The sequence below is a fragment of the Ostrea edulis genome, chromosome 9, assembly GCF_947568905.1.
Source record: "Ostrea edulis chromosome 9, xbOstEdul1.1, whole genome shotgun sequence".
Classification (NCBI taxonomy): Eukaryota; Metazoa; Mollusca; class Bivalvia; order Ostreida; family Ostreidae; genus Ostrea; species Ostrea edulis.
Window position 1 is genome coordinate 46,947,559 of NC_079172.1, and position 27,870 is coordinate 46,975,428.

The following is a 27,870-nucleotide window of genomic DNA, read 5'->3' on the forward strand; positions in this document are numbered from 1 at the left end:
GTTCTACTCAAGCTGTCAGAGGAATTTCACGCACGACTAATTAGAAGCGTGATTACTTTCTACAACGCGGTGTGGATTGGTCAATTGAGTTCCGAAATTGTGACGAGTCATTATAGATTTATCACACTTTCTCTAGCCTGGCCCCAACAAGGGCAGTTTACACGCTAATTCACGAACGAGAGAGAGAGAGAGAGAGAGAGAGAGACCTATGTGAAAAATGTAGATACAAAATATTAGATTGGAGAGGACAAGTAGTGTGGGGACATGTTCTCAGTCATATTCTCTCTCAAAATCAGTTTTGTTTTCACTTTTATAGGTGTCCCTGTAGCTATATCTAAAACAGTACATTTTTGCCTAAATACAATAACATACAATGTAGCGTGTATTCTCTTCTAGACATTATGAGGGCGTCCTCAATAGGTTTCATGAGAGCATATAGTATTTGATTCATTATAGTAAATTGTGTGAATTTTATTCCATATTTCTATGGATATTTGCCGTCCCAAATTAATTTTAATTAATATTATGTTAAAACGAAGTTCAGGAGCTTTATTTCTAATTTGGTCTGTCAGAACTAAATGTATTCATCCTTTGAAAACTGAGAGCTGTACATTTTGTAAATTGGAAGAAGAAACATTGGAACACCTCTTCTGGGAATGTGTAAATGTTCAATCCTTTTTAGATACTTTGGAAACAAATCTACAGTTATCTATTACAAAAAGAAAATTTTCATTAGGATTTCTTACTTCAAATAAATATATTCAATACACACTTTTTCTGTGGTTAAAGTACTACATATATACAGAAAAGACATTAAATATAGTAGTAGCGATATCTCGTTTGAAAAAGAACTATGAGACTTTGAAATAGATCTTCTATAAAAATGGTGAAAAAACAAAATTTGACACAACCTGGAATGGATGAAACCTTTTATTCAATTGAAACGTCCTTTTGTTGATATATTTACTCTCTCTCTCTCTCTCTCTCTCTCTCTCTCTCTCTCTCTCTCTCTCTCTCATAAAACATTTTCTGTAAATTAAAGATTGATGCATATGTCACTTGTGTTAATATTACAGAATAGAAGAAAATAAAGAATTATAAAAAAACAAAAACAAAAAACAGAGCTTGCATTTCAAGGACCTGATATGATTAGATTTCAAGATGAATGGACGTGATTTTTTGGAGGCTCTTCTTATAAAAAAAAACATGAACAGATATAAATCCTTTACTTACAAAAGCTTTCGTTAATCAGAACGATTACGTCTTTTAACAAACTCACCAGCTTAGAACAGAACAGGGTAGATATTATGACACAAGATCGATCGTGTGAATTTTGTAATTTGAACGAAATCGAGGACGAATATCATTTTATTTTAGATATGTCTATTGTACAAAAATATCAGATCTACACGTATTAAGGATATTATTGGTCCTGTGCTTCTATGTTTAAACTGGTGCGATTGATGTCAATTCAAAACAGAAAACTCTGTAATCTGGGTAAATTTTTAAAAGGTGTAAAGTTTTACTCTTACGATCTAGTCAAACTATCATCTATATCTAAGATATGTAGACTTTATTTATAAATCTCTTCATCTATGTCCATCCTCTAATATTTACTCCACTTTTCATATTGTATACAGCTTTTTGTTTATATTTTGTAATTTACTATGTATTATGCTGATGAGCCGTAAGGCTTCAAGCCAATAAATAATTACAAATCACAAATGGGATACAGAATCACTGTAGGTAACGATTAGCTGTATCAGGTGTGTAAATGTCACCCAATTATGTCGGAGGGATAACTGTCTCGCGGGTCCGCTGTTCACACAAGTACCTCCACCAGAAACCCTAGCTAACACCTGTCACAGAACAATTGCTAGCGGTTGGATTTTCTAGTAGACTTGCTCAAGTCTCTATGTTGTTTTTATTACTGCATGATTTCGTCCAAATTTCACTGTGTTTCAGAAGTCTAAATATCTGCTGTCTACCATCTTATATATGTTTGGCATTATTAAAAAGTATTAAAGAGAGCACTGATTATTAAACATAGAGACTTGAACAAGTCTAAGACTCAATTTGTTTTGTGTTGTAAAAGAACTTGTACAAAATTAAAAATCATGTACATTCTTGTCATATTAAAATTATACTGGTATCATCTAATAAAATAGATAGAAACAAATTGATAAATAAAACTCTATAATAGAATCACGCCTGTAGTCCATAAAGTATTTGATTATATAAAAATATTGCCCCAAAATTCGATTCCAAACTACACTCCATAGCTCCAGTCTGCACCCGTTAGTTTGTGTTTGTATATTGGGATATTGCTTGCTTTGGAGTTCTGTATTTTAATAATCACTCACAGTTTTGAATATAACTTAAAGAAAAGAAAAATCTAATATATAAGCTATACAGGTAATAATTATCACCCAATTTGTTGAAAAAACAGATACTTAAAAAATTATTTTGATATCAACATAAATATGGACAATTCGTGGAGATGAGCATTGAATTCAGAGTATGAGAACACGAAAACATCGTTACTCCCAATACAAGGTGATGACATATAAATGCTCATTGTTTCAGAAGGCTGTTAGGCAGGATACGGCCGTCAACTTGATTCTGATATCAAAATATTGCAAATTCGCTCAAAATTATTGTTTCCTTCTTGAAACTGTTGAACAAAACGTCACCTCGTCCTAGAACTAGCCTCATTCCCAACAGTCCTTACTGTATACAGATATGTACAGCACCTCGTCCTAGAACTAGCCTCATTCCCAACAGTCCTTACTGTATACAGATATGTACAGCACGTCACCTCGTCCTAGAACTAGCCTCATTCCCAACAGTCCTTACTGTATACAGATATGTACAGCACCTCGTCCTAGAACTAGCCTCATTCCCAACAGTCCTTACTGTATACAGATATGTACAGCACGTCACCTCGTCCTAGAACTAGCCTCATTCCCAACAGTCCTTACTGTATACAGATATGTACAGCATTTTCTCCTCTTGACCCCATTTATGAAATTTAAAATCGTTCATATTAATTTGCCAGTTAAAAGCATTTACTATTTGTGAAAAGCTTTCTAGAAACACTATCCTATATGTAATATATACATTGGTGAATTTGGTGCCCCGTTTAAGAAACTGTCCATCCTGCCCTCGTTCGCCATCACTTTGAATCTTCATCACATATGACTATTTAGTCCAAACATCTTCAGTGTAGCGTTTGACTGGTATTGATTGTGTATATTTTTTTCCAGATTAGTATTTTCCACTTAAACTAATACATGTATTCAAAAGTGTGACTTTTACTACTCTCCATTCAGCGTTTTACCGCAAGCAATTGGAAATATACCAATGTACGTGTACGTGTATAGATTCTCGACCCAATACAACAGCACCGTGTACATAATATCCGTTATAGATCGTTAATTAATTAATGGGGAATAATGCAACAAAAACAAACAAATCAGGATTAGGATTATACATCTCTAGCGATTTGATGTTTATATATCAATTTGGTTGTTGTTCAGAAAGTGAAATCATTAAAATTAAATCTAAGTACCATTTAGAACTACAAGATACATATGTTTATATACCGAAAAGCATAGCAAACACTGCTTTTTAAACTTACCGACACTTCATTAATATGTTTATTTTGTTAATTCCTCTTTAGCACTAACGGTATGCAAATATAAGTCTCCACGGGAAGTATCAACAACAGGCGTGAGAAACAAAATATCTTTATTTAAAGGACGCAACGTCTTCATTTTTTTAAAATGTGTTTTTAATGAAATATTTCTTGTAGTTTTCGAGTGATATTTGTGTAAGTTTTAAACACTGCATGCAATATAAAAAAGACTCTTTAATGCTACAAACATCAATATGCATTTTGTTTCGTTTACTGATTTTCGATGGCCTTTCAACATTTTCACGTAGTAATTGATTTATATGATTTAGACAACCCCATATCATTCTTTTGTCACGGGACCCCTTAACCCCAATCATGTAAGTTTCCGCTCGCAGTCACGCTGCGCTCTCCTCTGAAATTTTATCCCCTTCATCTGCAGGTGGGAGAAGGAAGATGAATGGGCAGCTTCAGTCATCGGCCTCAGCGGGGATCCTGGGAGGGGGATCGTCCCCTTTTGTTTTCTAGGTGAACTATTATTTGTTGTACGTAAACACTCACAGATACTCGGAGGTTTTATGTTCCATTCATGTTTCAACAAGGAGGCGTTATCTAAACAAATGACGGTGAGACGATGTGTTAAGGCTGTTTTATTCCGATGTATACAATAGGTACTGGAGGGGGGTGTCGACTCAGTTTCTATTTGGACTGGTTCACTTTTTTTTTTAAAGAAAAATATTTTTCATTTTTGATGTTAAACATTAAAACTTTAACTCATTCAATATTGACAGCCAAAATTTTGACCTTCTGAATGTAAGGATAAGAACAATATTTTAGTCTTAACTCTGTGTCATGTAAACGAAATATTGAGTCAACAATCCAATGAAATGTGAATTTTGTAATTCAAAGAATCTTAATTTTGTACAGTCACAAATTTAACTTCAAGATGACACATTTTACGTAAAGAATACTTGAAATGTGATAGATATAATGAACATAGATCGATATCCATTTCATATGAAAACTTCATAAACAATAACATACCGTAATCTTTGTTTACAAATCAAATAACAAACTCTCTATTTTAAAATTAGCTTAGAACTGTGGTAACATATATCCTCAATTTTTGTGTGAAACCTTTTAAACACATTAGACATAACATTTTTATCATTGAAGGTGAAAAACAAAATTGGGGAGGGGGGGGGGGGGTGTCATGATCTATTTTGGCGACACAAAATTTTCTTTTTCACTTTTAATGATCAAAATCTACTGTCTAATGTGTTTAAAATATTTCACATCAAAAGTAAGGTTATACACTATCACAGAAGCTAATTTTAGAGAGTTTATTATTTGTTTTGTAAACAAAGATTGCGGTATGTTATTGTTTACAAAATTTTCAAAAGAAATGGATATCGATCTAAATTTATATCTTTCACATTTCAAGCATTTTGGGGGTAAAATGTGTTATCTAAAAGTTAAAATTTATGACTATGCAAAATTAAGATGCTTTATATTACAAAATCAATATTTCATTTGTTTGTTTGCATACATAAAAAGACTCGAGTCTTTGTTTACACAACACAGATTTAAGGCTAAAATATTGCTTTTATTTTTGCATTCAGAAGATCAAATTTTTGGCTGTCAACATTTAAAGACCCAATTTTATAGACCCAAAAATAACGCCTACGGTTTCTTCACGGATCACTGGATGTAGGCGGAGCTCATATATGGTCATTGTTATTTACCTGACCAAAAGATCAGTGAGTTATGTATACTTTTGATATACACAGGACATGTCTTAGGGACGTCTGCAGAGTTTCAGTGGTTATATTGTTTGTATAATGGTAGTATCTCTAATGGTAGGTGACACAGTCTACACCCACCACCACCACCCCTTCTCTCTCTCTCTCTCTCTCTCTCTCTCTCTCTCTCTCGCTCTCATTGGCTGAATGAATAATTTATTTTATAAATATAGAGCTATCATAAAATGATAATATAAATTATTTCAGTAAGTTACAAGTTTTAGAAATTAATGTGCAAAGTATTGTTTGATTTCTGATTGTGTAATTTATAATACATGTATATAGAGGAGAAAAGAATATAATTATATTAAAATTGCATTGTTAATAATTGGGAGAAAATTGCAGTTGTGGACAGGTCCATGCTATCAAAACTCAGGTATACTGGGCTTCCTCAAGATCTAAAGAATGCCTGTACTAATTGACTGCTATTGCTATCAAAACACCTCTCTGGGGTCCCTCATGACCACAGTCTCTGCAGATGTCACTCCACCTGAGATCTATTGTTAAATACGGCTTACCATGCATTTGGGGGTGTTAACTTAAAGACTCAATTTTAAGTGATCTGTGAAGAAACCGTACGGTATTATTTTTGGGTCTTTAATGAGTTATATTTATTTTTAATGTTTAACATCAAAAATGAAAAAAAATAATTCATTAGTCCTTACCCGGACCAGCCGAACAAATTAACATGTAAAGAAAACAAAATGGGAAATAAAAAATAATATCAGAATGAAAGGGGATAGATAATTAATCAGAAAGAAATTGTACTTTCAAGATTTATACTGAACGTATAAACTTCCCATATCTGCATACATTCATGAATATCATAATCAATGATTACCAATTCTCTCTCTCTCTCTCTCTCTCTCTCTCTCTCTCTCTCTTGCTTTCATTATCTAATGCATCTAAAGACTACATTAAAGATTTTAATAATCGATAGCGTATATGATATAGTTTATTCACCAATCAAGGGCCCTCGGGGGCCATGTACATGTTAACAGGCAATTAATTATAACAATGAAAATAAATAACAATCATTTAGAAGTACTACCGGTAATACTGACAGAGTTCACACTTCTGCACTGCACATATCTATATAATTATATATGAAATACTGATTACAGACAAGATTTAAATTAACAACATGATAAATAAAATAACCCAACTGCCTCACACAACAGTTTCTGGGATAGCAGATAATGATAGTGTCGTGTGAATACTTATATAAAAGAGAATAATAGCATTATATGAAAGAATAAAAAAAAAACAAAAAAAACAAACACAATATGTTGACCTGATTACAGGGAGCACCAAGGGACAGTGCCTGTTAACAGTCTGGTAATAAATTTATGAATAAAAGCAAATAATCGTCAAGTCATTTCTGTTTATATTGACATTAGTCTTTTTTCATGAACTAGTTGCATTTGACGCCGAGGATTTACATCCTTAAATATTGATTACAAGCACGTAGAATCGGAGAGGGTGTAATTTAGCCTTGTAGCTTGTAGCGACCTACCCACTGCATGATTTAAGAAATTGAAGTCAGAAGGGGGGATCGAGACAGTTTCAGACTACTAACCCCCCACCCCACCCCCACCCCCTCCACCACCACCACACACACACACACATGCTCCCAATTTAAGGTTTTCGTAATCGGACAAAAGCACCATTTTTGTTATTATTTTATTTCTTGTCAACAAATTTACACAATTTAACCGACAACATACCCCTTCTGATACATTGAAAAATATAAGTAATGTTAGCACAGGGCTCTATAAAGTTATATCTGCAGTTTGGTCATACTTCGTCATTCAATAACTCATACAAAATAAAAAATAAATTGTCGGGTTAGCGGTACTATGATGTATGACTATAACAATGACCTGTGTATAACTTGTACATTCCATGCAAATTCGAAGGGGTTTTCGCCTCAGTAGAACAATGGGGGTCAGCTAATCCGTGTATTTGAAATCAACAGAAGTGCTTAGCTTCTTGCGGAAAGTGTTAAATATATTGGGTCGGCGCAAGATACCCGTGATCTTAGACTAGATCTGATATCGCGACGACCCAATATATTTCATACTTTTCATAAGAAGTCAAAACCCAAACTAGCTAACCGTAATTTAGTTATACTGTGACAAAGACCCTAGGAATTTGCATGGTATATACTAATTATACAAAAATCATTGCATTATTCAGACACTCCCGATGAACATTTTTTTTTATGAAAACCTCTATCAAAGTACATTGAACATAAGTCTCGGTCAAATGTAATTAACTCGGGATTTTAAAAATAAATCATTCGATGGTTTGTATTTTTGCTTCTATTAATTACGTAATAAATTAATTCCAATTTGTTAATCATCGACAATGCTTTAATTTCTGTATTGGATCAAAGTAATTATGTTAAACAGTGCATTTGTCAGAGAGAGAGAGAGAGAGAGAGAGAGAGAGAGAGAGAGAGAGAGCACATCGGTAATTATTAAATATCCCTATCACATGTTGTACATGTATGTCTTTCATTTACAGAGTATACTAATTCGCATTCAAAACAGGAATTGCCTGCAAGTACGCATTATTTAAACATAGAATCTAACCCTAACCCTAACCCTGAAGAAAGAAGACTAAAAAGAAAAAAAATTCAAAACCAGGTTTTCTTAAAAACATAATATATAGTGTTTGGTATCGTTGGAATTGGCTCAAAATGTTGAAAAACAATATAAGTATCAGGAGGGAAAATATTGACATTTTTTTCTTTTCTTAAAATTCCATCCTTATTTTGATTATTTGGCCTGCGGCACATTTTCACATCTCCCGCAAGGCCCGTGGCCAGAACAAAGCTCTTAGCAGCTGTGTGTATTCGCAAATAACACACACCGTGGAACACGGAGGACACGGTGTATCTCCGTGGATTTTTCCACCGTGGTCTTTCCACGGTGGGGTGTATAAAACTCGTGTCGTGTACTGTACATCCATGTAGCGGAGGGCGGTGGATAAAAGATAGAAAAATGTACTTTCGTTAAGTTGACGTGTTACAAACACAAATGTCTTCATTGTGGCGTATATCTCATCGTATCAGGTAAGAAACACACTAATATCCCTAATCGTGCAAATTGACGTTTAACGTCTACAACGTCAAACTAATTCGATCCGCGGAGCGAATAACATGATAATGCCATAGTTTACCACGATGGGGTTCAGTGGCGTTTTTTTTTCTTCTTGTTTTTGTTGTTGCGAAAACATATGTAGACTATTTATCGATTAATATTCGTTATATATTTTATCATTATATGGTATCTAATTATATTGCCTTATGTACATGTAGCTCTTTGGTTACGAATTCCATGTGTACTATTCTTTTTATTTTTTACAGTTTGAACTCATTTCAAATGCTTCAAATATTTATACATGTAATCTGGATATTAATCCAATATTTTTAAAGTTTAGATACTTTGGTTATTCTTCAATCGGGTTCGAGAGTTAATCAACTCAAACATTAGATTGACGTTGACTCTTCCTAGAAACAGAAAAACAATTGATATTCGAGAGAAAGATTTAAAAATAATGCGAAAAATTGACATGATGCTCTTAAGTTTATCCTGGAAATCATATTCTGTGAAAGAGTAGAAATACGGAAATGGGGAAACTATTGAAATTACTCTCTCCAACGTGCTAAAGCAGCATCGAGGTCAGTTCGAATTTCCTTTAGCGGAAACATGCACCTGTTAATGCTACTAATGCATTAGCCGATATTTCATGTATTTTAATTTTAACGGAATCCATGAATAAATTAGAATTCAATAGATTTATTGACGTATGTATAGAATCCTTGAAGGACAACATGCAAGTTCGGAAAATCAAAACAAACTTTGCTAACTGTAGTACTGATATGTGATTTCACCAAGTAAGTTTATTTAGAGGCGGCACTGTATGCAATACAAACAAGTAACATGAACTCTACAGAGCTCCTAAAACCGACTATCACAGACAATTATATAACTAAATATCAAAAGGTTAACATGTAGAACACATGCATACATGTGCATATTTACAGATATATCAGAGACATATATATATATATGGATTTTCAAAAGTTAAGAAATTAAATACAAATCAAAAGAAGCATTGGCCTATTAAAATTAAGCACTAAATTTACACTTTTGAACAATGTAAGGTTTTGAAGAAAAAAGAAACTGATGTATTTCGCTACAGGTATTTCATTTACATGTATTTCTCTCCAGTAATGTAAGATTTTATATTATTAGATTTGATGGTAGAAATTGATTTCCATGACAACTAAAAATTTTTGCTTAAAGACAATGTTTTATGATATGATATGAAATAGTTCAGTACACAATGTAACATTTCAAGTACCTTTCATCTCTCAATTTATAATGCCTCGATTCTCTCACCTTACATACGGGTCTGTAAAATGTCAATCTAAATTGGTTAGGCCTACAGTACATTCCATAATTTATCATGTCTCATTCTTTCAAGGCACAACTAGTACTAATTGTTGAATATAAAGTAAGGGTCAGGAGACTAACATTGGAAATTTGTGGCTGCTTCACTATGTACACACATTAGGAAAGCATGACAAGCTTTGAGTTTTCTAATATGGGAAACTATTGAATTAAATTTTATAAATTTAAAGACATTTTATAAATAGAATTTCTTAATTGTGAACATTAAGTTGAGAATTATATAATTCAACTGTTTGCATACATTGTACTTAATTAAAGAGTGTTAGAACATTTTTTATTACACATATATATTTAATTCTATATTACTATATTTAAACTTCCAGATACTTCAGACAGAAAAATGGCTCTCTTTAAAGATCAGTCAGACAGAGTAAAAACACCAGCCTTGTTTCCATGTGCAGCAAAGGTCAAAGTTCCTCAGCTGGGGTCAGAGGAAACAGACTTTGAACTAAAACTAATTGCAAACAAACCAGCTCCAACTTCAGTTATCTTTAAGTCATTCCAAGCTCCTGAACCAGTCCAAAAAGGCTACCTAAAGAGAATCAGTGCTGATTTACGCTTCAGTGAAGATGTTGTGCAGGATCGTTGTTTTCACATGGTGCCATATGACAAAAAATACTTGTACCAGGCTCTTAATCCATGTATGCCTTCAACATATGTATATTTATGACTAATTTTGAGAAAATCATTATTGTCATTCATTAAAGAGTATGATAGGGATTCAAATATTATGTTTGTAATTTGTACAGAGTTTTTGATCTATTGAATCTCACATTATTCTGTAGATGACATCGTGTCTCCCCATCCCCATGCCAGGATCCCCCCAGGTCGCCACGATGCCAGGGGCATGGACCAACGTCACATGCCATGTCATCTGACCAAGTCATACAAACCGCAACTCAAACCTCTGAAGAGGAAGATAATGGAGCGTGCCAAAGAAATGCACAAAGCTATAATGTCACAGTCCTTAGATACACAGACAGAGACCTCATCAGAGGATAGCTTCTTCATGACAGAAGTTAGTGAACAGAAACCAGATAGTGCCCCACCTAAAACTGAGGATGTGAAAAAACCAGTGTCAAAGGAGAAGAAACCAGTGAAGGAGGTGTCTAAGAAAAGATTGCCGGGAAAAACTGCATCAAATCAGAGCACTCTGGACTCTGAAAGAGAATCACAAGAGGCCTGGGTGAAATTCTGTCAAGAGAATTACGACTGGGATGCTTACACTCTGTCAAAGGTCAGCTCCCACATGGCAAAGTGGGTTGTGCTGGAGAAGATGCCTGAGGGAGCAGACAGGGACCGGTTGAAGAAACTGTTGGAGGCATGGTACGGGAAACAGGATTCCTCTGATCTGTTACTAGAGTCCTTGGGAGAGCTGAAGAAAGATGAACCACCAGCTGATGTCAAGGAAAAGAATGACAAAAAGCCAAAGAAAAAATGGCAGAAACAGGAATCTACGTATGTGAAATTCTTCAAAAGGAAAAAAAATGGATGTACTGTTAACCAACTTTTAATTGTGACGACTTTATTATACAATTTATCAGTCACGAAATGGTTCGTGGCGACTAAATTTAGCAAGAAACATTACAGGACAAGTTTGCAATGAGAAATATTCACAATAATCTCGCAAAATTTCTCACTTGCAAATAAAAGTTGGTTTACAATATATCACAACACAGTAGTTTTAAAATGAAATTTTTGTATATGATTACATGTATACCAACATTTTAAATGTAAGAAGAAATACTTGTTTAATTCTCACAGTATACTTGCCCGAGTGTATGAGATGGATTTGCACGAAGAGACAATCACAGAGCCTCATGCCCATGACCCATACTCAGATGACTCGAAGGCCCCATTTTACAGGAAACCAGTTGGTCTGAGGCGAGCCATCAAGCATGCGGAAAAGGAAGAGGAAGGTAAACTGTTCATTTTTCTCATCTGCTCGTGATGACAGTTATCTCCCTTAACAAGCATTTTATTTTATTTGTGGCACACCCAGATTACCAATCACATTAATCAATCATTTTATTTAATGATGGATCAGTCAGACAGTTGATTTAAGTACTGATAAAGCACCCCAGAAAAAGAGATTATTTCATTATTAGAAGTGATACAGGTGTTTTAGAGATTTATTACATTATGTATTTACTCTCTCACTACATGTATTAGCTTATATGTTCACCTGATGTGCTTTAAAATTGTATGTGTTATTTCATATTTTTGTATCCCTGTCTTTGTATAACCCAGTTGTTTGTCTGTTTGTTACTCATTTGCACCTGTTTGTTTCATTCACCCACTGCCGCCGACCATCAGTGAGCAAGAGTGCAGGTTTGTATCAGTATTTTTCACATGCCACTAACTAATAGATAGAGTTATATATACAAGGAGACTCAATAGCAAATAGATATCTTACACTGTACTTTTGTGCTTATTTAAGGAATGAAAGTAATTTTTCCTCATTTTATATGATATAAAGTAAATTGGGATGCTTTACGCAATTTAAATTCATAAACGGCTTCACGGTTTATAATGTGTAAACTGCCCCAACTATATTTTATAAGATAAGAGAAAATTATTTTCATTCCTTATAATTTAATCTAGTAAATAGCGTTTGGTATTATTTGATGAATACATGTAATTCTAAATGAAATGATAATTTTATATGACGCGGATCAATATTGCCGTATGTGTAGCAACAAAACAGAAACAGAGCAGCCAAACATGTGATGTCATTCCTAGACATCATATAGCGGTACTAAACGGCAACTTAATTCATACGATATAAAGAACGTTGATAAAGTCAAAGGAACCAAATCAAATTGTTTGTAATAAGTAAAATTAAATCGTTAATGGATGATTTGAAATTTGAAAGCACTTAAGTCCTTGTGCAGATGAAGAAGGAAAATTAAAGGAGCTTGATCCTATGGAATGAAAGAATTCTTTAAAATTTGACTTTAATACAGCATATTTCCGAAGTTTTTGCACTGTGACTGAATTTTGAACTTAAGCGATCATTATACCCACATCTACATATAATATTTAAGCATGTTCATTAGACTTTTGTAGGAATGTCACACAATGTTTGCATTTTACGTACAGCTTTATATAGAAATCATTTCATGATTTTCATTATATTGTCAATAAAGTCTTCCAACTCATTTTTTCTTCTTTACAAATGATGGGAATATAAAATGACAAAAACATTTGCTTTTACATTCCTGTGGGTTCTAGAGATTCTGAAGGTCTTTTTTCCTGAGCAGTTGTTTTAATTAACATATCTAGAATATCTAACTCTTGTGTTTGAGAGTACATGGATATCAATGTACATGTACTTTTCACTGTTGGGGACGGAATTTGGTGCTCAGAGAGGTTTAACTGGTTATGGAAAGCTTTTGTAGAATACTAGTGGATAAAATGAATTACTTGCATTAAAAAGTAAATGAATATTAGAAAATATTACACATAAATTTCTATTTTGGAATCATGCAAATAAAATTATGTAAACAAATATAAATGATAAGTTTTTAAAATGATTTTTAACGCAAATGTTATCTAAGTATAGTGACATTTTTTTCAAAAGCTAATACCAGCTTATATTTGTATGGACAGGTGCCATCAATGCCACTGCTGACATTACTATTGACAATATCTACGAGCCCCCTGCCCCGCCCACCATTCGTGACTTCATCAATCCGGCAGTGGGCGACAAATTCTACAACACTCACAATCAGTTTCAACAGGAGAAGTTGACAGGTGGGTAGATTTAATCAAGTGGTGTGATGTTGAGTGTTAGGAGGAATGCAGAATCACTGTAAATGTTGGGAATGATATGTGACTTTATTTTATACCCATCAATAATCCATGTTTTGATACTATTAAATTCACAGTGTGATCTGACTTTCAATATCCTTTAAACTTGTGAAAATTCATGCGAAATCTTTGAGTTTTGAAAAATACTTATCGCAAACTACTGTTCTTGTGTGACTGACAGAAAAAATGAAGCATTTTTTCATCTGCCGTAATTTTCTTTTTACTGAGAATGTCATATTTTATTTTAGTGTTTTTGATCATGCATCAGAGAACTTGACTTATAATTTGTACTATTGACCAATTTCTGCCAGAATTTTCTTTTTACTGAGAATGTCATGTTTAGTTTTTTTGATTCAAAAGGCAGAAAACTTGACTTTTTTTTTTGTACTATTGACCAATTTCTGAAAGAATGCATTATAAACATGTTCTCCACTGTTAACTAAAAGAAAGATGGAATAATTATTATTCAATCATATCTTAGGATATAGCACACCTCAGAAACCTGTACATATTCTCTTCTTCAAAATGATTAAGTATATTTGCTTTAAAAAAATGGAAGTCATTTTAAGGAATCAAATTAGGCCATACCATACAGTCAAAGTCCTTTTAACTGTGTGGAATTAGAATGACTTTCATTAAATAAATTATTGTTCAAAATAACAGATATGTTACACGAGTTTTCAAAGTAAGAAAGTCTGAAACTCCAAATGTATATTTAGGAGCATTCAAAATATTGTATTAACAGGAGCGGACCAGATTCATTTACAGGACTCGGACAAGATCCTGCTGAACTCTAACAGCAAATACCAGAAAAAACTGCAGTCCCAGCATCCACAGAACCCAGAGACGTGGTTCACCGAGCAGGAAGCCAAACCTCCTCACGAGATGAAGGAGACCCCACGCATCAGGAAGGTGGAGAGAGGGTCTCGTCGATGGAAAGAACTCCCACAGCCTGCTGATGTGAGATACTATACTCATTGTAACTGTAGAAATGATGAAGAAATTCATATTGATAAGGACTTCAGTGATCAAATAACTGAATAATGCAGTGATGATATATGCAAAATTCCTCCAAAAATGGCAATATTATGTCTAATAGATTATTAAGTTGAACTTTCTTGACCTCCCCTCCTCTTGGCCTCCATTTTCTCTGCAAGTAAATCTATTATCAGATTACACATTTTCTTTCAGGAGTCAGCTGAGTTCAATATGATTCCTCCAGGATTTGATCCGGAGTTTCACAGATCTCCTGACCCTACAACACGGAGACTGACCAAACAGAATGCTGCATTACTCCAAGTCAGTAAGTATAACCTAAAATTCTAATGCAACTGTTTTGTAATCTGTACTTTGACTGGCTTATGCGCTGATGTCTGAAGCATTGAAACGAGCATTAACGAGATGGAAAGCTTTCCACTGTGATGTCATAATAGAATGACATAAAAACATGGCATCAACTGTAAATATTTCATGCCATATTTCATAGAACAGAAAAGAACTCAACAAAATAAGACATAAACATCAAATTAAATGCAAAATTGCATTAGATTTGGAATAGATATCATGACATTTGTTATAATGCAACCATTAATACTGATTTAATGGTTGCAAACATTTGGTTAAATTCAGTTTTCAACCGTTAAGTCAGCATTAACAGTCCCAAATAACAGAAAAAAAAAAAAGTATGAGAATTAGGTTTTTGCTTATTTGGTTGCATTGGATTTTGGAATGTTAATGAATAAAAATTGAAAAAAGAAAACTTTATTATGTAGGTTTGCCTTCTCATATGTTAACCTCAGTTTTAGTATTATTTTGTGCCCTTTTTTATTTACATTGTATTTTATTGTTCTTTATTTGATTAGTTTATTTTATCGTTTTACATGTAAAGCACTTTAGGGTAATTGTCTTGATTAGATAAAGTGCTTACAAATGCACAATAATAATAATAAATAAAATGAACTCAGTTTACATACAATTTCATCATATTATTTATGTTGAGAATACATTTTCTCTAAATATTAGTTTACTGTTTACAGTTGATGAATGGAGACAGAAATGGCACCTGAGTGGTCAGTTGGAGGACAGCAAGCCTGATGATCTCATCAAAGATATGGCTGACATTCAGAGCCATGTCAGGCTGAAGGCCATAGCAACCATCGCCAAGGTAGCAGAGTACCGCGCCCCTGTTCCGGAGACCTCTTTGTTTGGTGATGTCCCCTCACTTAACACTGTACAAGAGCTGCCAAAAAAAATATTTGTTGCCATGGAGTGCTTGTTGGATGACAAGGTGGACCGTGTGAAGTTAGCTGCTGCCATTACTCTGTATTCACTGAACAGGCCTAGTGAAAAGGTAGGGAAATTGTGCAACAATAGAATTTCACATTTAAAGTACATGTCTATGTTTATTTCAGATTTTATGAATTTATCACTGATAACCTCATCTCACCCAAAGTTTATATAGTCAACATGATATCTGCTCATTACTGTTAACATACCAAACAAATTTTATTTAGGCCAGACAGTGTCTGCAGCAGGCTATACAGAGCGAGAACAGTGTGGACAGGTGGGCTGCTGCCCAATGTTTGGCCCATGATGGTGTGTGTAACTCACTAGTCGTGGGCGAAATCGTTGGTCAATTGCTGGAGACAGAGGATACAATCAAACATGAGAAGGCCATCTACCTCCTGGGAAAACTCAGCATCTTCTCAGTGAGTGTTCTTATAGTTAGAATAGGGTAGATGTTAGCTAATAAGTGGACCATAGTGATCATGCTCAGTATAGAATAGGGTAGATGTTAGCTAATAAGTGGACTGTAGACATCTTGCTCAGTATAGAATAAGGGAGATGCTAGGTAATAAGTGGACTGTAGACATCGGCCTCAATATAGAATAAGGTAGATGTTAGGTAATATTTAGACTGTAGACATCGGCCTGAGGAGCTTAGTGATGGCACCTGACTACCGATGCAGGAGTCCAAGCTTCCTTTCCTGGTCCAGACACACATTTTTGAATCTTTCGATCCTTATATCAGATATAAAAGAAAATTATTGTCAAAAACTTTGGTGCAAGGCATGCAGAATACCATGTATCATAGTTATAATGACTATGTTAAGCAATTAGTTCATATGTTATCTTATCATACCTTACATTGTACCTTTCCATTGAAATACTATATTTGTACTTCATCATAATTAAAAAATATAATTCAGTTTGACTTTAACATAAATCAAAATTCAGCACCTTCAGTGTCTCTCTCTGCTAACAGCAGTAAAGGTGCCAAACTATGAAACATGTAATGTAATTTATGCTTATACAGTCCACCCTCATTAATCTAGACACTTTGGTCATCCAGACTAGTGAAGATAAGTGAAGAGTTGAGATTATTGGGGGTACAGATAATTGAAGGCTTCCTGTGTGGCTTTGAGTATTTGTTTTCATTCCTTGTTGGTTGTGAACTATACAACATGTATTTAATACCTGTGACTTATTACAGCCTTTAGTTCCCTGTATGACTGATTATTTGTTTTTATTCCCTGTGACTTATTACAGCCTTTAGTTCACTGTATGGTGGCAGAGCAGCTCAACAGCAGCAGCTGGAGACACAAAGTTATTGCCTGTAAAATACTACCAACTCTTCACGGAACCATCAACAAGGCATGTGCTCTGAAAATTATACAGTGATTGTGGAAATGTTGTGGTGGTAATTTACACTGAATACATAAGGAAGGAATTCTTATGTACAATCTATCCCTGTGCATCAGATGCTTTGTATTGTATATCTTAATGAAATTGAGTGGCATTTTGAAAATAATGCTATCTGTAAGGGTTTTCCCATGAAATCTGCATGATTGACATTAATGGGAGAAATATTTCATGTTTGCAGTATATTTTAACTGTCATGTTATTATAAAATAATTTAATGATGTTAAAATTCCTTTATTAATGCCTGCATAAAGGATTTTTCCTAACCTTATTTTGTAGATATGTGCTTGTATTAAATATCTGTGTACAGTAAAACATGGTTATGGTGAACCTCCAGGGCCAGTGAAAAATAGTTTGTGTTAATCAAACTTCGATTGATCGTTATATCCAATAAAATTTTTGCTAACTTCCTCTCATTGTGGGTGGGGGTGGGGGGTGGGAGGTGGGGTGGGTGAGTGGGTAGATAAATATCACTTTGCAATAAGTGTGAATACGTTATAAGCATGTTTTATTGTAAAAAGTTTCTTCTATACCTTAATTACTGTAAGGGTCCTCTCTAAAGATGAAAGCATAATGACACTGTTTGAATTGTAGGATGTAACTAACAAGCTGATGGACCTGATGTGGAATGACTGGCATGAAGATGTCCGTAAAAGTGCGGCCCAATGTCTGGGTAAATCTAGTCATGGCAGGGAAGTGCATGATGATCTGAGGGAAAGAATTGTTAAAGGCAATGAAGCTACCAGGCTCGAGGCCATCAGTAAAATTGGACAACTAGGTACTGTTTATTTTCTTTGTTTTAAAGTCAATTGTATATTTTTTTTAAATACATGTATATGTTTTTTTTCTGATATGTAGTCATTTGTGATATATCTACATTTCCAATATTTTTGCCTTCAATTGAATGATTGATTGTATGTTGTATAACAAATGGCTCAAGAATTTTTCACTCATATGGACTCGTCACCATCACTGGTGAAGGGCTGCAAAATTTAGCCCTGTGCTCGGCGCTTACAGCCTTCAAGCAGGGAGGTATCTTTATCATGCCACACCTGCTGTGACAAGGGGCCTTGGTTTTTGTGGTCTTATCCAAAGGATCGTTCCATTTAGTCGCCTCTTACGACAAGCAAGGAGTACTGAGGACCTATTCTAACCCAGATCCCCATGGGACTTTTGCCTTTAATTCATATCTTTACCAGTTGAAATGACAGCCATTTCCTCATGAATGTGAACAACGTGCTTATTGAATCTTGATAAATTTAGTATCCGCCAGTTAGTGTATATCCAACACAGCAACAAACACTCAGTTGTAAACGCAGCACATTTATTTAACCGGAAACGAAAGATGAATAGATAAGTGACTAAACATAGAACCATACCGGTTACATAATGCTAACCCGGAATGCAAGTAATTAACATACTGGTGTCACCATTTTTTCCTTTTTCTCTTAAAACATTACTATTGAATACACATGCAAAATCTAGAAAAATGCAATATCTAGAGAGAATACATAAACAAAATGCAAAAAGGAGTTCCATCAAGCACACGATATAGATCACACAATGACAAATTAATATGGAAAGAATTAACACAAGAGGGGATTATTATGCCCCTAACACAAATCACATGGTTCAATCACATACATAGTCGGATAACCACTTCGGTGGATGGTGAACACAGGTAGGTCTAGCCGGATGAAAGACCGCATCATTGTGGGTGGGTGGTAAATCAGAGTCACTGTCAGGTTGTGATATCTCAGAAACTAGCGGTTCTGTGGGTCGACCTGCAGGCAGTGAAGGTTGAAGTGGAAATGGTGGATTTGAGAGAATAGTAGGTATTGGTGGTGGGGACGGGTATGTAGGATTGGTTAATTTGTTTTCCAAGTTCATTAATTCATGAGGCGGTTCATCACACTCATCATCAGAGGGTAGTTTGTTGGGAATGTGGTCTTGACTGACTTCCTCTGCTGGTACAAAGTAGCAATCACTGTCTTTAACACGATAAGCTGTTCGTCGAAGCTGCGAGCCACTGAACTTGCTAATGTGTCGCCATTCGCCATCACATGATACCACAATATATCTGTCTCTGGTTCTTGATTTATTACGGTCACAATATAAGTATACCAAGTCACCAACTTTGCTGTGACATCCAGGGGCACTGCTCTTTCCAGGTTGTTTAGAGGCCTGACTGTGTGGGTGATTATCAAGCTTAATGTAATGTTGCGAAATAAGCTCGTAATCATCAACGGGAATCTGTTCATGTGAGAACTGGTCACGATGGGTCCACATCTCTTTGGCCGAGATTCCTCTACTTCTTATACGTGTATTCAGTCGAGAGGTAATCAGACACAAAGATAATGGAGTAACTGTGCGACATAGTGGATCATGGCGCAAGATTTCTGCTTCTAGTTCCTGTATTGCTCTTTCTGCTACCGGGTTTTTTTTGATATTTTTTACGCATCCCACTTCAATGGATATGCGATACTTGGCTAGGAGTTTATCGTTGATTAATGCGGTAAATCCAGGGGCAGGGTCTGTCTGGATTACAGCGAATGGGCCATCTAATGGTAGTAGATCTGAACACAAGATGAGTAGTCCTTCTCGAATTGTTTCATGACGCTCATTTTCAATGAGTAATGTCCGTGTATAGGAAGTTATGTACTCACGCAGGACCAGTATAAGTTGGCGTTCACGTTTAAGGACATCAACTGCAAATAGATAGCCGACTCTGTCAGGTGGTTGGCTTGAAGTGTGTTCTGGTTGAAATTTAGGTGTACTCTTCAATGCAGTACACTGATGACACTTGTGTAGAGAAGTAAGGAGTCCCTCCAGGACACTGCGAGGAACGATAATACATTCCTGTGTTGGATGGAATGGGACATTACGTTTCACCACCAATAACCCATCCTTGGCAATGACCGCATGCAGTAAATAACGCTTGACATCCCGAACATTTGTGAGCTTTTTTGACGGTCTTGTGCCTTGCAGGAGATGGGCATGTGTACGTCTGAGATCTGGACAGTCCTGTTGGATGGCAAGCCATGAAGTTCTGGTAGCAAATGGCATTTTGGCTCTCCCCTCTGCTATGTCCTCAGTAGTTACTCGTTGAACAACAGACTGGGCAATAGTGTTGACAAAGGAGCAGATTTGGCAAGAGGGATTATCACATGCAGGAACATTTCGACTACTGAAATCTGTAGGTAATATAGCTGCACCTGATGCATGGTGCAAAGATACTTGAAACCTGCTCACCGTTGACAGGAATGTTGACACACGTGGGCTAGCGGAAAATTCGCCACGGCACATTTTCTCGAAGGCCTGCACACATGGTTTGCTGTCAGTGAGAACACATGCATTTAAGGAAGACTGCACGATGTATGGGCTGAAATGTTTTACAGCTGCTGAAATTGAGAGTGCTTCCACTTCACAGGGCAGCCATGTAAGTTGATTAGCACGAAGTTTAGCACTAAAAAATCCAGAGAGGCAAAGTTTGTCGTTGCAGTTTATGTAAAGTGTAGCCCCAAGTCCTCCACTTCGAAGAGCACCATCAGTAACTATCCACAACTGGTCCGTAGCTTGTGGGAGAGTAATAGTCTGATTGGATGAAAGACTTTTCTGGGCTTTTTTAAAATGACTATGGAGGTCGTCAGTCCATTGAATTTTGTCTTTGGAGTCTTTGCCAGAAGTGACAGCATCTAAAGGAGATATAATCTGTGAGCATCCTTTTAAGACACGTCCTAGAACTTTGAAAGCACCAATGAATGACCTCAAACCGGTGACAGTAGATGGGGGTTGACAGTTGGCTAGTGCAGCAATGCGATGAGGGCTTGCACGAAGGGTACCTTCACGCCATATCCATCCCAAGATTGTGGCTTCCCTTGGTGCAATCATAGTTTTTGATGCAGACAAGTTAAGGCCATTTCTCTGTAGAGCTTGAAGTGTCCTTGTGAAGTTATTAAGGAGGTCTTCAGGAGTAGATCCACCACAGTACAAATCATCAGCTAACTTAGCGACTACACCCTCCTGAACCAAGTCACCCAAAACTCTACAGGTTAGCTCCTCTAAAATGGTCTCCGAGCCAGGCATACCCATCGCTGAACGGACATAAACTCTGACGCCACGAAAGGGGGTTACCACTCCACAGTACTTCATGGATTCTTTTGCGAGTGGAATTTGGTAAAATGCCTGTGTAAGGTCTGTTATGGCAATATAACTCCACTGAGCAATTTGTCGGAGAGTCGAATCTACATCAGGCATAAGAGATGGCTGCGGCTTGCTGTATCTCCCAACATCTGCAAATGCTGTAACTAATCTAAAGCCTCCAGATGGCTTTTTGACCAGAAATGATGGATTTACATACTCGACATTGACTTTCACAATCTCTGGTTTAGTAAAAACACCACATGCCTCCAACTCATCAAACTTGTCCTGAAGTGTTGAAAGAAGTTGTTTATTGTACTGAGGTAAGCGCCCCTTTCTTTGAGGAGGTTTAACTGGCCCCATATTGACAACAGCTTTAAGTGGACCACTGACACCATTGTAGCCTTTAAAATCTGGGTTAAACACCTCACTGTATGCATCAAGAGTCTTCTTGAACTGTGATTTAATCGCAGGAGAAAGAGTATTGTCGGGGTCAAGGTTGACTGCAGCGGAGTGTGTGGTTGTTTGTTTACTGTATTTAGTGTTGGGTTTCGGGATAGGTCTAGTGTCTCCATCATCTGGAGAGACGTTAGGAGAGAAAGTGGGTCTCACTAGGCACAAGTGTTGGTTTCGTTTAATTGTACAAGGTTCATTTGACAAGTTAGCAATCCGTACTTTTCCTGCCACGCTGTCTATAAATGAAGGAGGGGGCCAATTTGTTGTAGAATTTTGGCATACTGTGGGTTCAAGTATCAATGGTTTGGAATTCCAACAGAAATGAAAGTAGAAAATGTATATACAAAAAATTGTCATTTTTGAAAATACATGAGGGTATGAACAGCTATGCTTTTCACCAGGGTACTTTTCATGAAACACTCATTCACTTCAAGAAGTATTCAGGCGTAGTGTTGCAGTTCATGCCCTCATGTATTTTCAAAAATGAAATTTATTTCTTAGATATGCATAGTGATAAAATACAGAAATTGAGACTTGAAAAATGCATCTACAGTTTTACAAATGGATTTTTGACAAGATAGAAATGTCTGAAATATTTCTTTTTTCATTACAGGTATTATGACTGCCAAGTTACTGCCTGTGTTCTTGAAGTGTTTTGAGGATGAATACATTTCTGTGAGATCTGAAGTGTGCATTACATGTGGAAACCTGGAGATCAAAGAGGAACAAATTGTAGAGAAATTGATCCACCTAGCTACTTTTGATCCGATCTGGAAAGTGAAGGCTCTGGCTATTCAAGGTAAAAGGAGTGCTCTCTGACAATCATTCCTAATCCTTTCTCATGAATATTGAACATCTATGATTATAGATACATGTATATAAATGTTGGGGGAATATGATTCTTCCCAGACAGTTAATGATGATGAATATAAATCTTTGAGCAAAAATAATGTTACCAGATACACAATAGTTTGGAAAAAATATTAGTGAATATAGAGATAAATTCTGGAACAATGAAATTGTTCCCAAACCGTTTTAGAATATCAAAAATGAATCATCTTCATAATGAAGTGCATGACTGATGACTACGTGTTTACAATGACATTACCGTTTCACATAACATACATTTTCCTATTTAACATTGTAGCTATGGGTAAGATAGGCGTGGTCAATGAGGAGATCACAGAGACTCTGTTGTGGGCGGTGAGGTATGAGGAGAAAGCTGGGGTAAGGGCTGAGGCATGCCACACCCTGATGATGCTGAAACTGAAAACGGAGGAGGTGGCAGAGGTGTTACAGGAGAGGTTCCTGGTGGAGTCCAGCAATGTAGTTAGAGAGTAGGTGTCTGTGTGTCCAATGGGATAGTGCGTTTCACTTACAGGCATAGTTAAAATCACGGCTATCGCATATGCATGTGTGCTCAATTTTGATTGGATAAGAGTTAAAACTTCTCTAAATTTCTTGTTTTTCAATGAAATTTGAAAATTATACTGTGTATATTTACTGAGACGCTTGACAAATTGGCATGGTTAAAGTTACTGACTAGGAAGTGCATGCACATTGGATTGCTTTTAATTGTATAATGCTCTAAGTTGTTTAACTCTTAATAAATGAAGAAAATAAGGTGAAATTTTTACTGTACATGTACATAATGTAAGTGTCTATTGAACAATTCATTGGAACTTACTAACACAAATTGCACCACTTTTTAGGGGGGGGGGATTTGAGGAACCTGTTGCAATCAGCAACAAGAAATGTATGTCTTTTAAATAAGTCTAGCCTAAGAGTACAGAGTAAGGGAATGAAGGTGTCTAAACAAGTGAAATAGCATACAGAGTTCAATAGAACAGCACAACACAAATAAAATTCACTCACTAGTGCATAGATTTGTCATACAACATAAAAATCAATTAATTTGAAGTTTGTAAAACTAAGAATCTTTACAAGAAATTTTTTTTTGAAAAATGATTTGAAAGTGAGATAAACTGTTGACAGGGAGATTGCCAGTACGTTAGAGATGTTTGGAATCAGTGCTACTGAGGACATGGACATGGTGGCCCAAATCAAGAATGAAGTCCGTAAACTCTGCACCAAAGGCAACATTGCTACTCAGATTTCACTGAATGAGAGCGATGACAGAAAGCACGAGAACCTGAGCAGAATGATCTATGAGAACGAGAAAGAACTCAAGGTAAAATGATGAATTGTGAAGTTATATATCAGCTAAACTCTTGCTCTGCTTGAAATTTTCCTTGGCGTTTTCATTGCATGACTGTAAATCAGGAATTTATGGATATACAGTGCTTTATTTTCATTTTTCATTCATACACGAGAAGAAACTTTTATGAGCAATTGATATGGTATTGAATGATACAACAGAAAATATCATGAAGATGTAAGATTTGCTAACATCTTACAAAAAAATGCTGATCCTAGTCAAGTTTTATTTTAGAGGCTTTTATTTTTACATAACTTGAGATTAATAATGAATATTTACTTTCCACGACAGAATTTAAATCACACATGAAATTTCATAAATGGACAACAGGTTTTGTCTTCCTTCCTTTCCTAACCACTAATATCTCTTCATACTCTGTACAGTGGCTTATTCAGATATAGCAAATATGATATTCTTAATGAAACCTGTATAAAATTCGTAAATAAGCAGTTGCACAGTGTCTCTGTTTGCTTGAACTGCTGAATCTGTTGATAGCATAGTAACCCACACTATCTCTGAAATTGATGAAACCCAACAAAGAACCTCAAACACGGAGTTATCTTCACTAGCTGTAGTGGGGTTAGAATTGTTTGGAAAATGAACCCAAAACACAGTTCTATTCACTAGATTCACTTTTGGTCATTGAGCAGTGAGGGTTCTTTAGTATGCCACACCTACTGTGACACGGGACATCCGTTTTTAAGGTAATCTCCGAGGAGCTGTGACATTCACACCTGATGCTGAGCGTTTGGTGATGGAACTGTCACTACCTGTTTTAACGACTTAGGTCTGTCGTGGCTGGGATTCGAACACCGGTCTTACGCATGCAGGGCAACTATACATGTAGCCAAATATAAGTTTGGCAAGAATATATTAATAAATCTTGTAGCATTATCTTAGTTTCAAAATTACTTTTAATTGTGTGAAATATGGGAGTTTTAAATGCTTTGTTTTAAGCATGTTATAAGTAAGATATTGTGTGTGCCAAAAAGGAAATATTAAAGACGTTGACAGAAGTGCATTGATTTACTCATTGTGTCAATATGAAAATATGTAGTATCTATTTTATGTTTAGGAGAGTGAAGAGGAACCCCCGCCAATGATGGAGAGAATACGAACTATGAGTCAGGCCAGTGATCACTCAGATGTGGTCCATAGGAAAGTGGTGGGTGAGACACCACACACCCAACATCAGAGGGCAGTGTCCCCTGCCCCTAGTCGTGATGTTTTCACCCCAACAGCAGATGAAGAACTTCACCAATTACTGTCCCGGGAGGACACTAGGAGTGAAGCTGCCACACCTGAAGCCAGACCAACATCTGTCCAACATAGAGAATCAGCAACACCCAAAGACCAAGGTACACCTAAAGGATCTGAGAAGTCAAAGGTCACCACAGAGGAGAGTGGTGATGAAGATAGTGACAAGGAGTATTCCACAGTGACTGATGGAAAGACTCCAGAGACAGAACGACCAACTAGTGTGGTCAAGTTTGCTTCAGAGTTACAGGTTGAAGAAATTCCCGGTCGTTCCACATTAACTCCATCTAAATCTGCCATGGAGGACATGCGTATGTCAACTCGTCTGAGTAGCATGGCGGGAGGGCGTGTGTCAACAGATGTTAGAGCTTTCAGTCGTGATGCCATCAAGGAAAGAGAGAAAATTAACACCGAAGCATTAAAGAGTTATGCTGGACTGGACATGCGATATTATGACATGATTGAAGATTTAATCCAAGTAGACAATACATACGAGTTGATGACTGGTCGAAGACACACTATACATGAGGTTGAACAAGCCAAAAAGCCTGCACTGATTCAGTCCCCCTCTGCTGCACTCATCGCTCAAACAGATGAGACTATACCAGCTGAGGATGAGGAAAATGATGTGAAATCCTCGGTCATCATAACAGTGACCGCTGAGGAAGACAAAAACGGTGACACTGGTTAATTTTTAAAACTCTGATCTAAACACTTTGTGATTCTAATTTGTGTTTGACAATACTTGAACTTGTGAATTAATGTTTAAGTGCATTATTGTCTGAACTAGTATTATCATGATAGGATTGTTGTATTTTTTCCGTGGTTGTGAGGAACTTAAAACATCTGTGATACTGTTCATTTTTCTGTTATTTTCAAGATGTATTGGATATAAATATCAACAAGTGTTTTATTTCTTAATTTTAATTCAGCATCCTGGATTGATCGGAGAGGACAGTGGGTCTTATCATTGCTATTATTAGCTGTATCTTGTCTTCGACATGAGAGGGACGATGTTCTCCTGAAATTGATCTAAAATCACTGTTTAATATCTCACAATGAGTCTTGGAACTTGGAGATATAAGCTCTCCAAGGGGAAACACTTCACATGAGCATAAAAACAACATTCAATCATATGGACATAAAAACAACAATCAATCACATGGATTGTCTTGTCTTTACGGAGGGTTGTTAATTTTGCTATCATGAAAAGGTGAACATAACAAACAGTGATCAATTTCATATAACTTCTATAAGGAATACAAAATGAAGAGTAGACAAACACGGAACCCTGGACATACAATGTACCAGAGGTGGGATCAAGAATACAAAATTAAGAATTCGGCAAACACGGACCCCTGTGCACACCAGAGGTGGGATCAGGTGTTTAGGAGGAGTAAGCATCTGTCGATAGGTCACACCCGCCATGAGCCCTATATCTCGATCACCTAAACGGGAGTAGTAAAGAAAGACCTACAGTGTACAACGTAATAGTTGGCATGAAGCACGTCAGACAGCATTTGACGTCAGACAGCATTTGACCAAATGACAGGTTGTATTGGCAAACGAGATCGTTATAACGACTATAGAATTCGCGAAATGCTGACTTTAAACAAGCTGTAGAAACCTGTAACTTGTACATATGTCAATAGTATGCCTCGATTTAAAAACTGATCATACACAGAACAATCTCTTGCATAACGAATCAGTTGAGAGACAAAAACAACTTATGCAGGTGAGAACGGAATATTGCTACATAGATATGGGAAATTGCCGATGTAGAAGCTGAGATCGTTTCTTTTGTCATAAAGCTGAGTTCTTGATTTCCGGTTAACACCTATGTTCAATAGAATATCTAAGTAGGAAGCAGACGAGAATGACTCTGGTGTCTTTTATTTCGAGTTCACTGGGATATATCGAATCGATATATGAATGAAAATGATTATTGTTAATAGATGAAAGGTGAAGATAACGAACAGTGATCAATCTCATAACTCCTATAAGCAATACAAAAAATGATAGGTTGTATTGGCAAACTAGACCATAGAATTTGCGAAATACTGATTTTAAACGAGACTGTTGAAACCCCTGTACCATCAACTTGTTTGCCAGTAGCTTGGGTAAATTTAAAAACTTATCATACGCAGAACAAGCTCTTACGTATCGAATCGGTGGAGAGATATAAAAACCATATGCAGGTGATAATGGAATATTGCTACATACATATTTGAAGTTGACGATGGAGAAGCTTAAATCATCACGTTTGTCTTAAAGTTGAGTTCTTCGTTTGTCATTGATATCTTTTTTCAATAAAATATCTAAGTATGAAGCAGAAGTGGACGACTCTGGTGTCTTTTATTTCGAG

General features: G+C 36.0%; 1 protein-coding gene across 1 annotated transcript; it reads left to right on the top strand.

The window, feature by feature from the left end:
* Nucleotides 1–8,661: 8,661 nt before the first annotated feature.
* Nucleotides 8,662–26,415, top strand: LOC125659666 (HEAT repeat-containing protein 4-like). The gene is made up of 16 exons (XM_048891408.2): nucleotides 8,662–9,124; nucleotides 10,244–10,561; nucleotides 10,706–11,378; nucleotides 11,685–11,839; nucleotides 12,237–12,251; nucleotides 13,533–13,676; nucleotides 14,479–14,693; nucleotides 14,925–15,036; nucleotides 15,770–16,083; nucleotides 16,247–16,441; nucleotides 17,282–17,386; nucleotides 18,029–18,212; nucleotides 22,644–22,829; nucleotides 23,178–23,367; nucleotides 24,026–24,221; nucleotides 25,324–26,415. Exons 2-16 carry the CDS (start codon nucleotides 10,261–10,263, stop codon nucleotides 26,194–26,196), a joined length of 3,858 nt encoding a protein of 1,285 aa, XP_048747365.2. The 5' UTR covers nucleotides 8,662–9,124; nucleotides 10,244–10,260; the 3' UTR covers nucleotides 26,197–26,415.
* Nucleotides 26,416–27,870: the final 1,455 nt, after the last annotated feature.

Coding starts and splice junctions, on each gene's coding strand:
- LOC125659666 (XM_048891408.2), top strand. CDS start 10,261: ATGGCTCTCTTTAAAGATCAGTCAGACAGAGTAAAAACACCAGCCTTG. Junction 10,562..10,705: donor GTACCAGGCTCTTAATCCAT/GTATGCCTTCAA, acceptor ATTATTCTGTAG/ATGACATCGTGTCTCCCCAT. Junction 14,694..14,924: donor AACTCCCACAGCCTGCTGAT/GTGAGATACTAT, acceptor ATTTTCTTTCAG/GAGTCAGCTGAGTTCAATAT.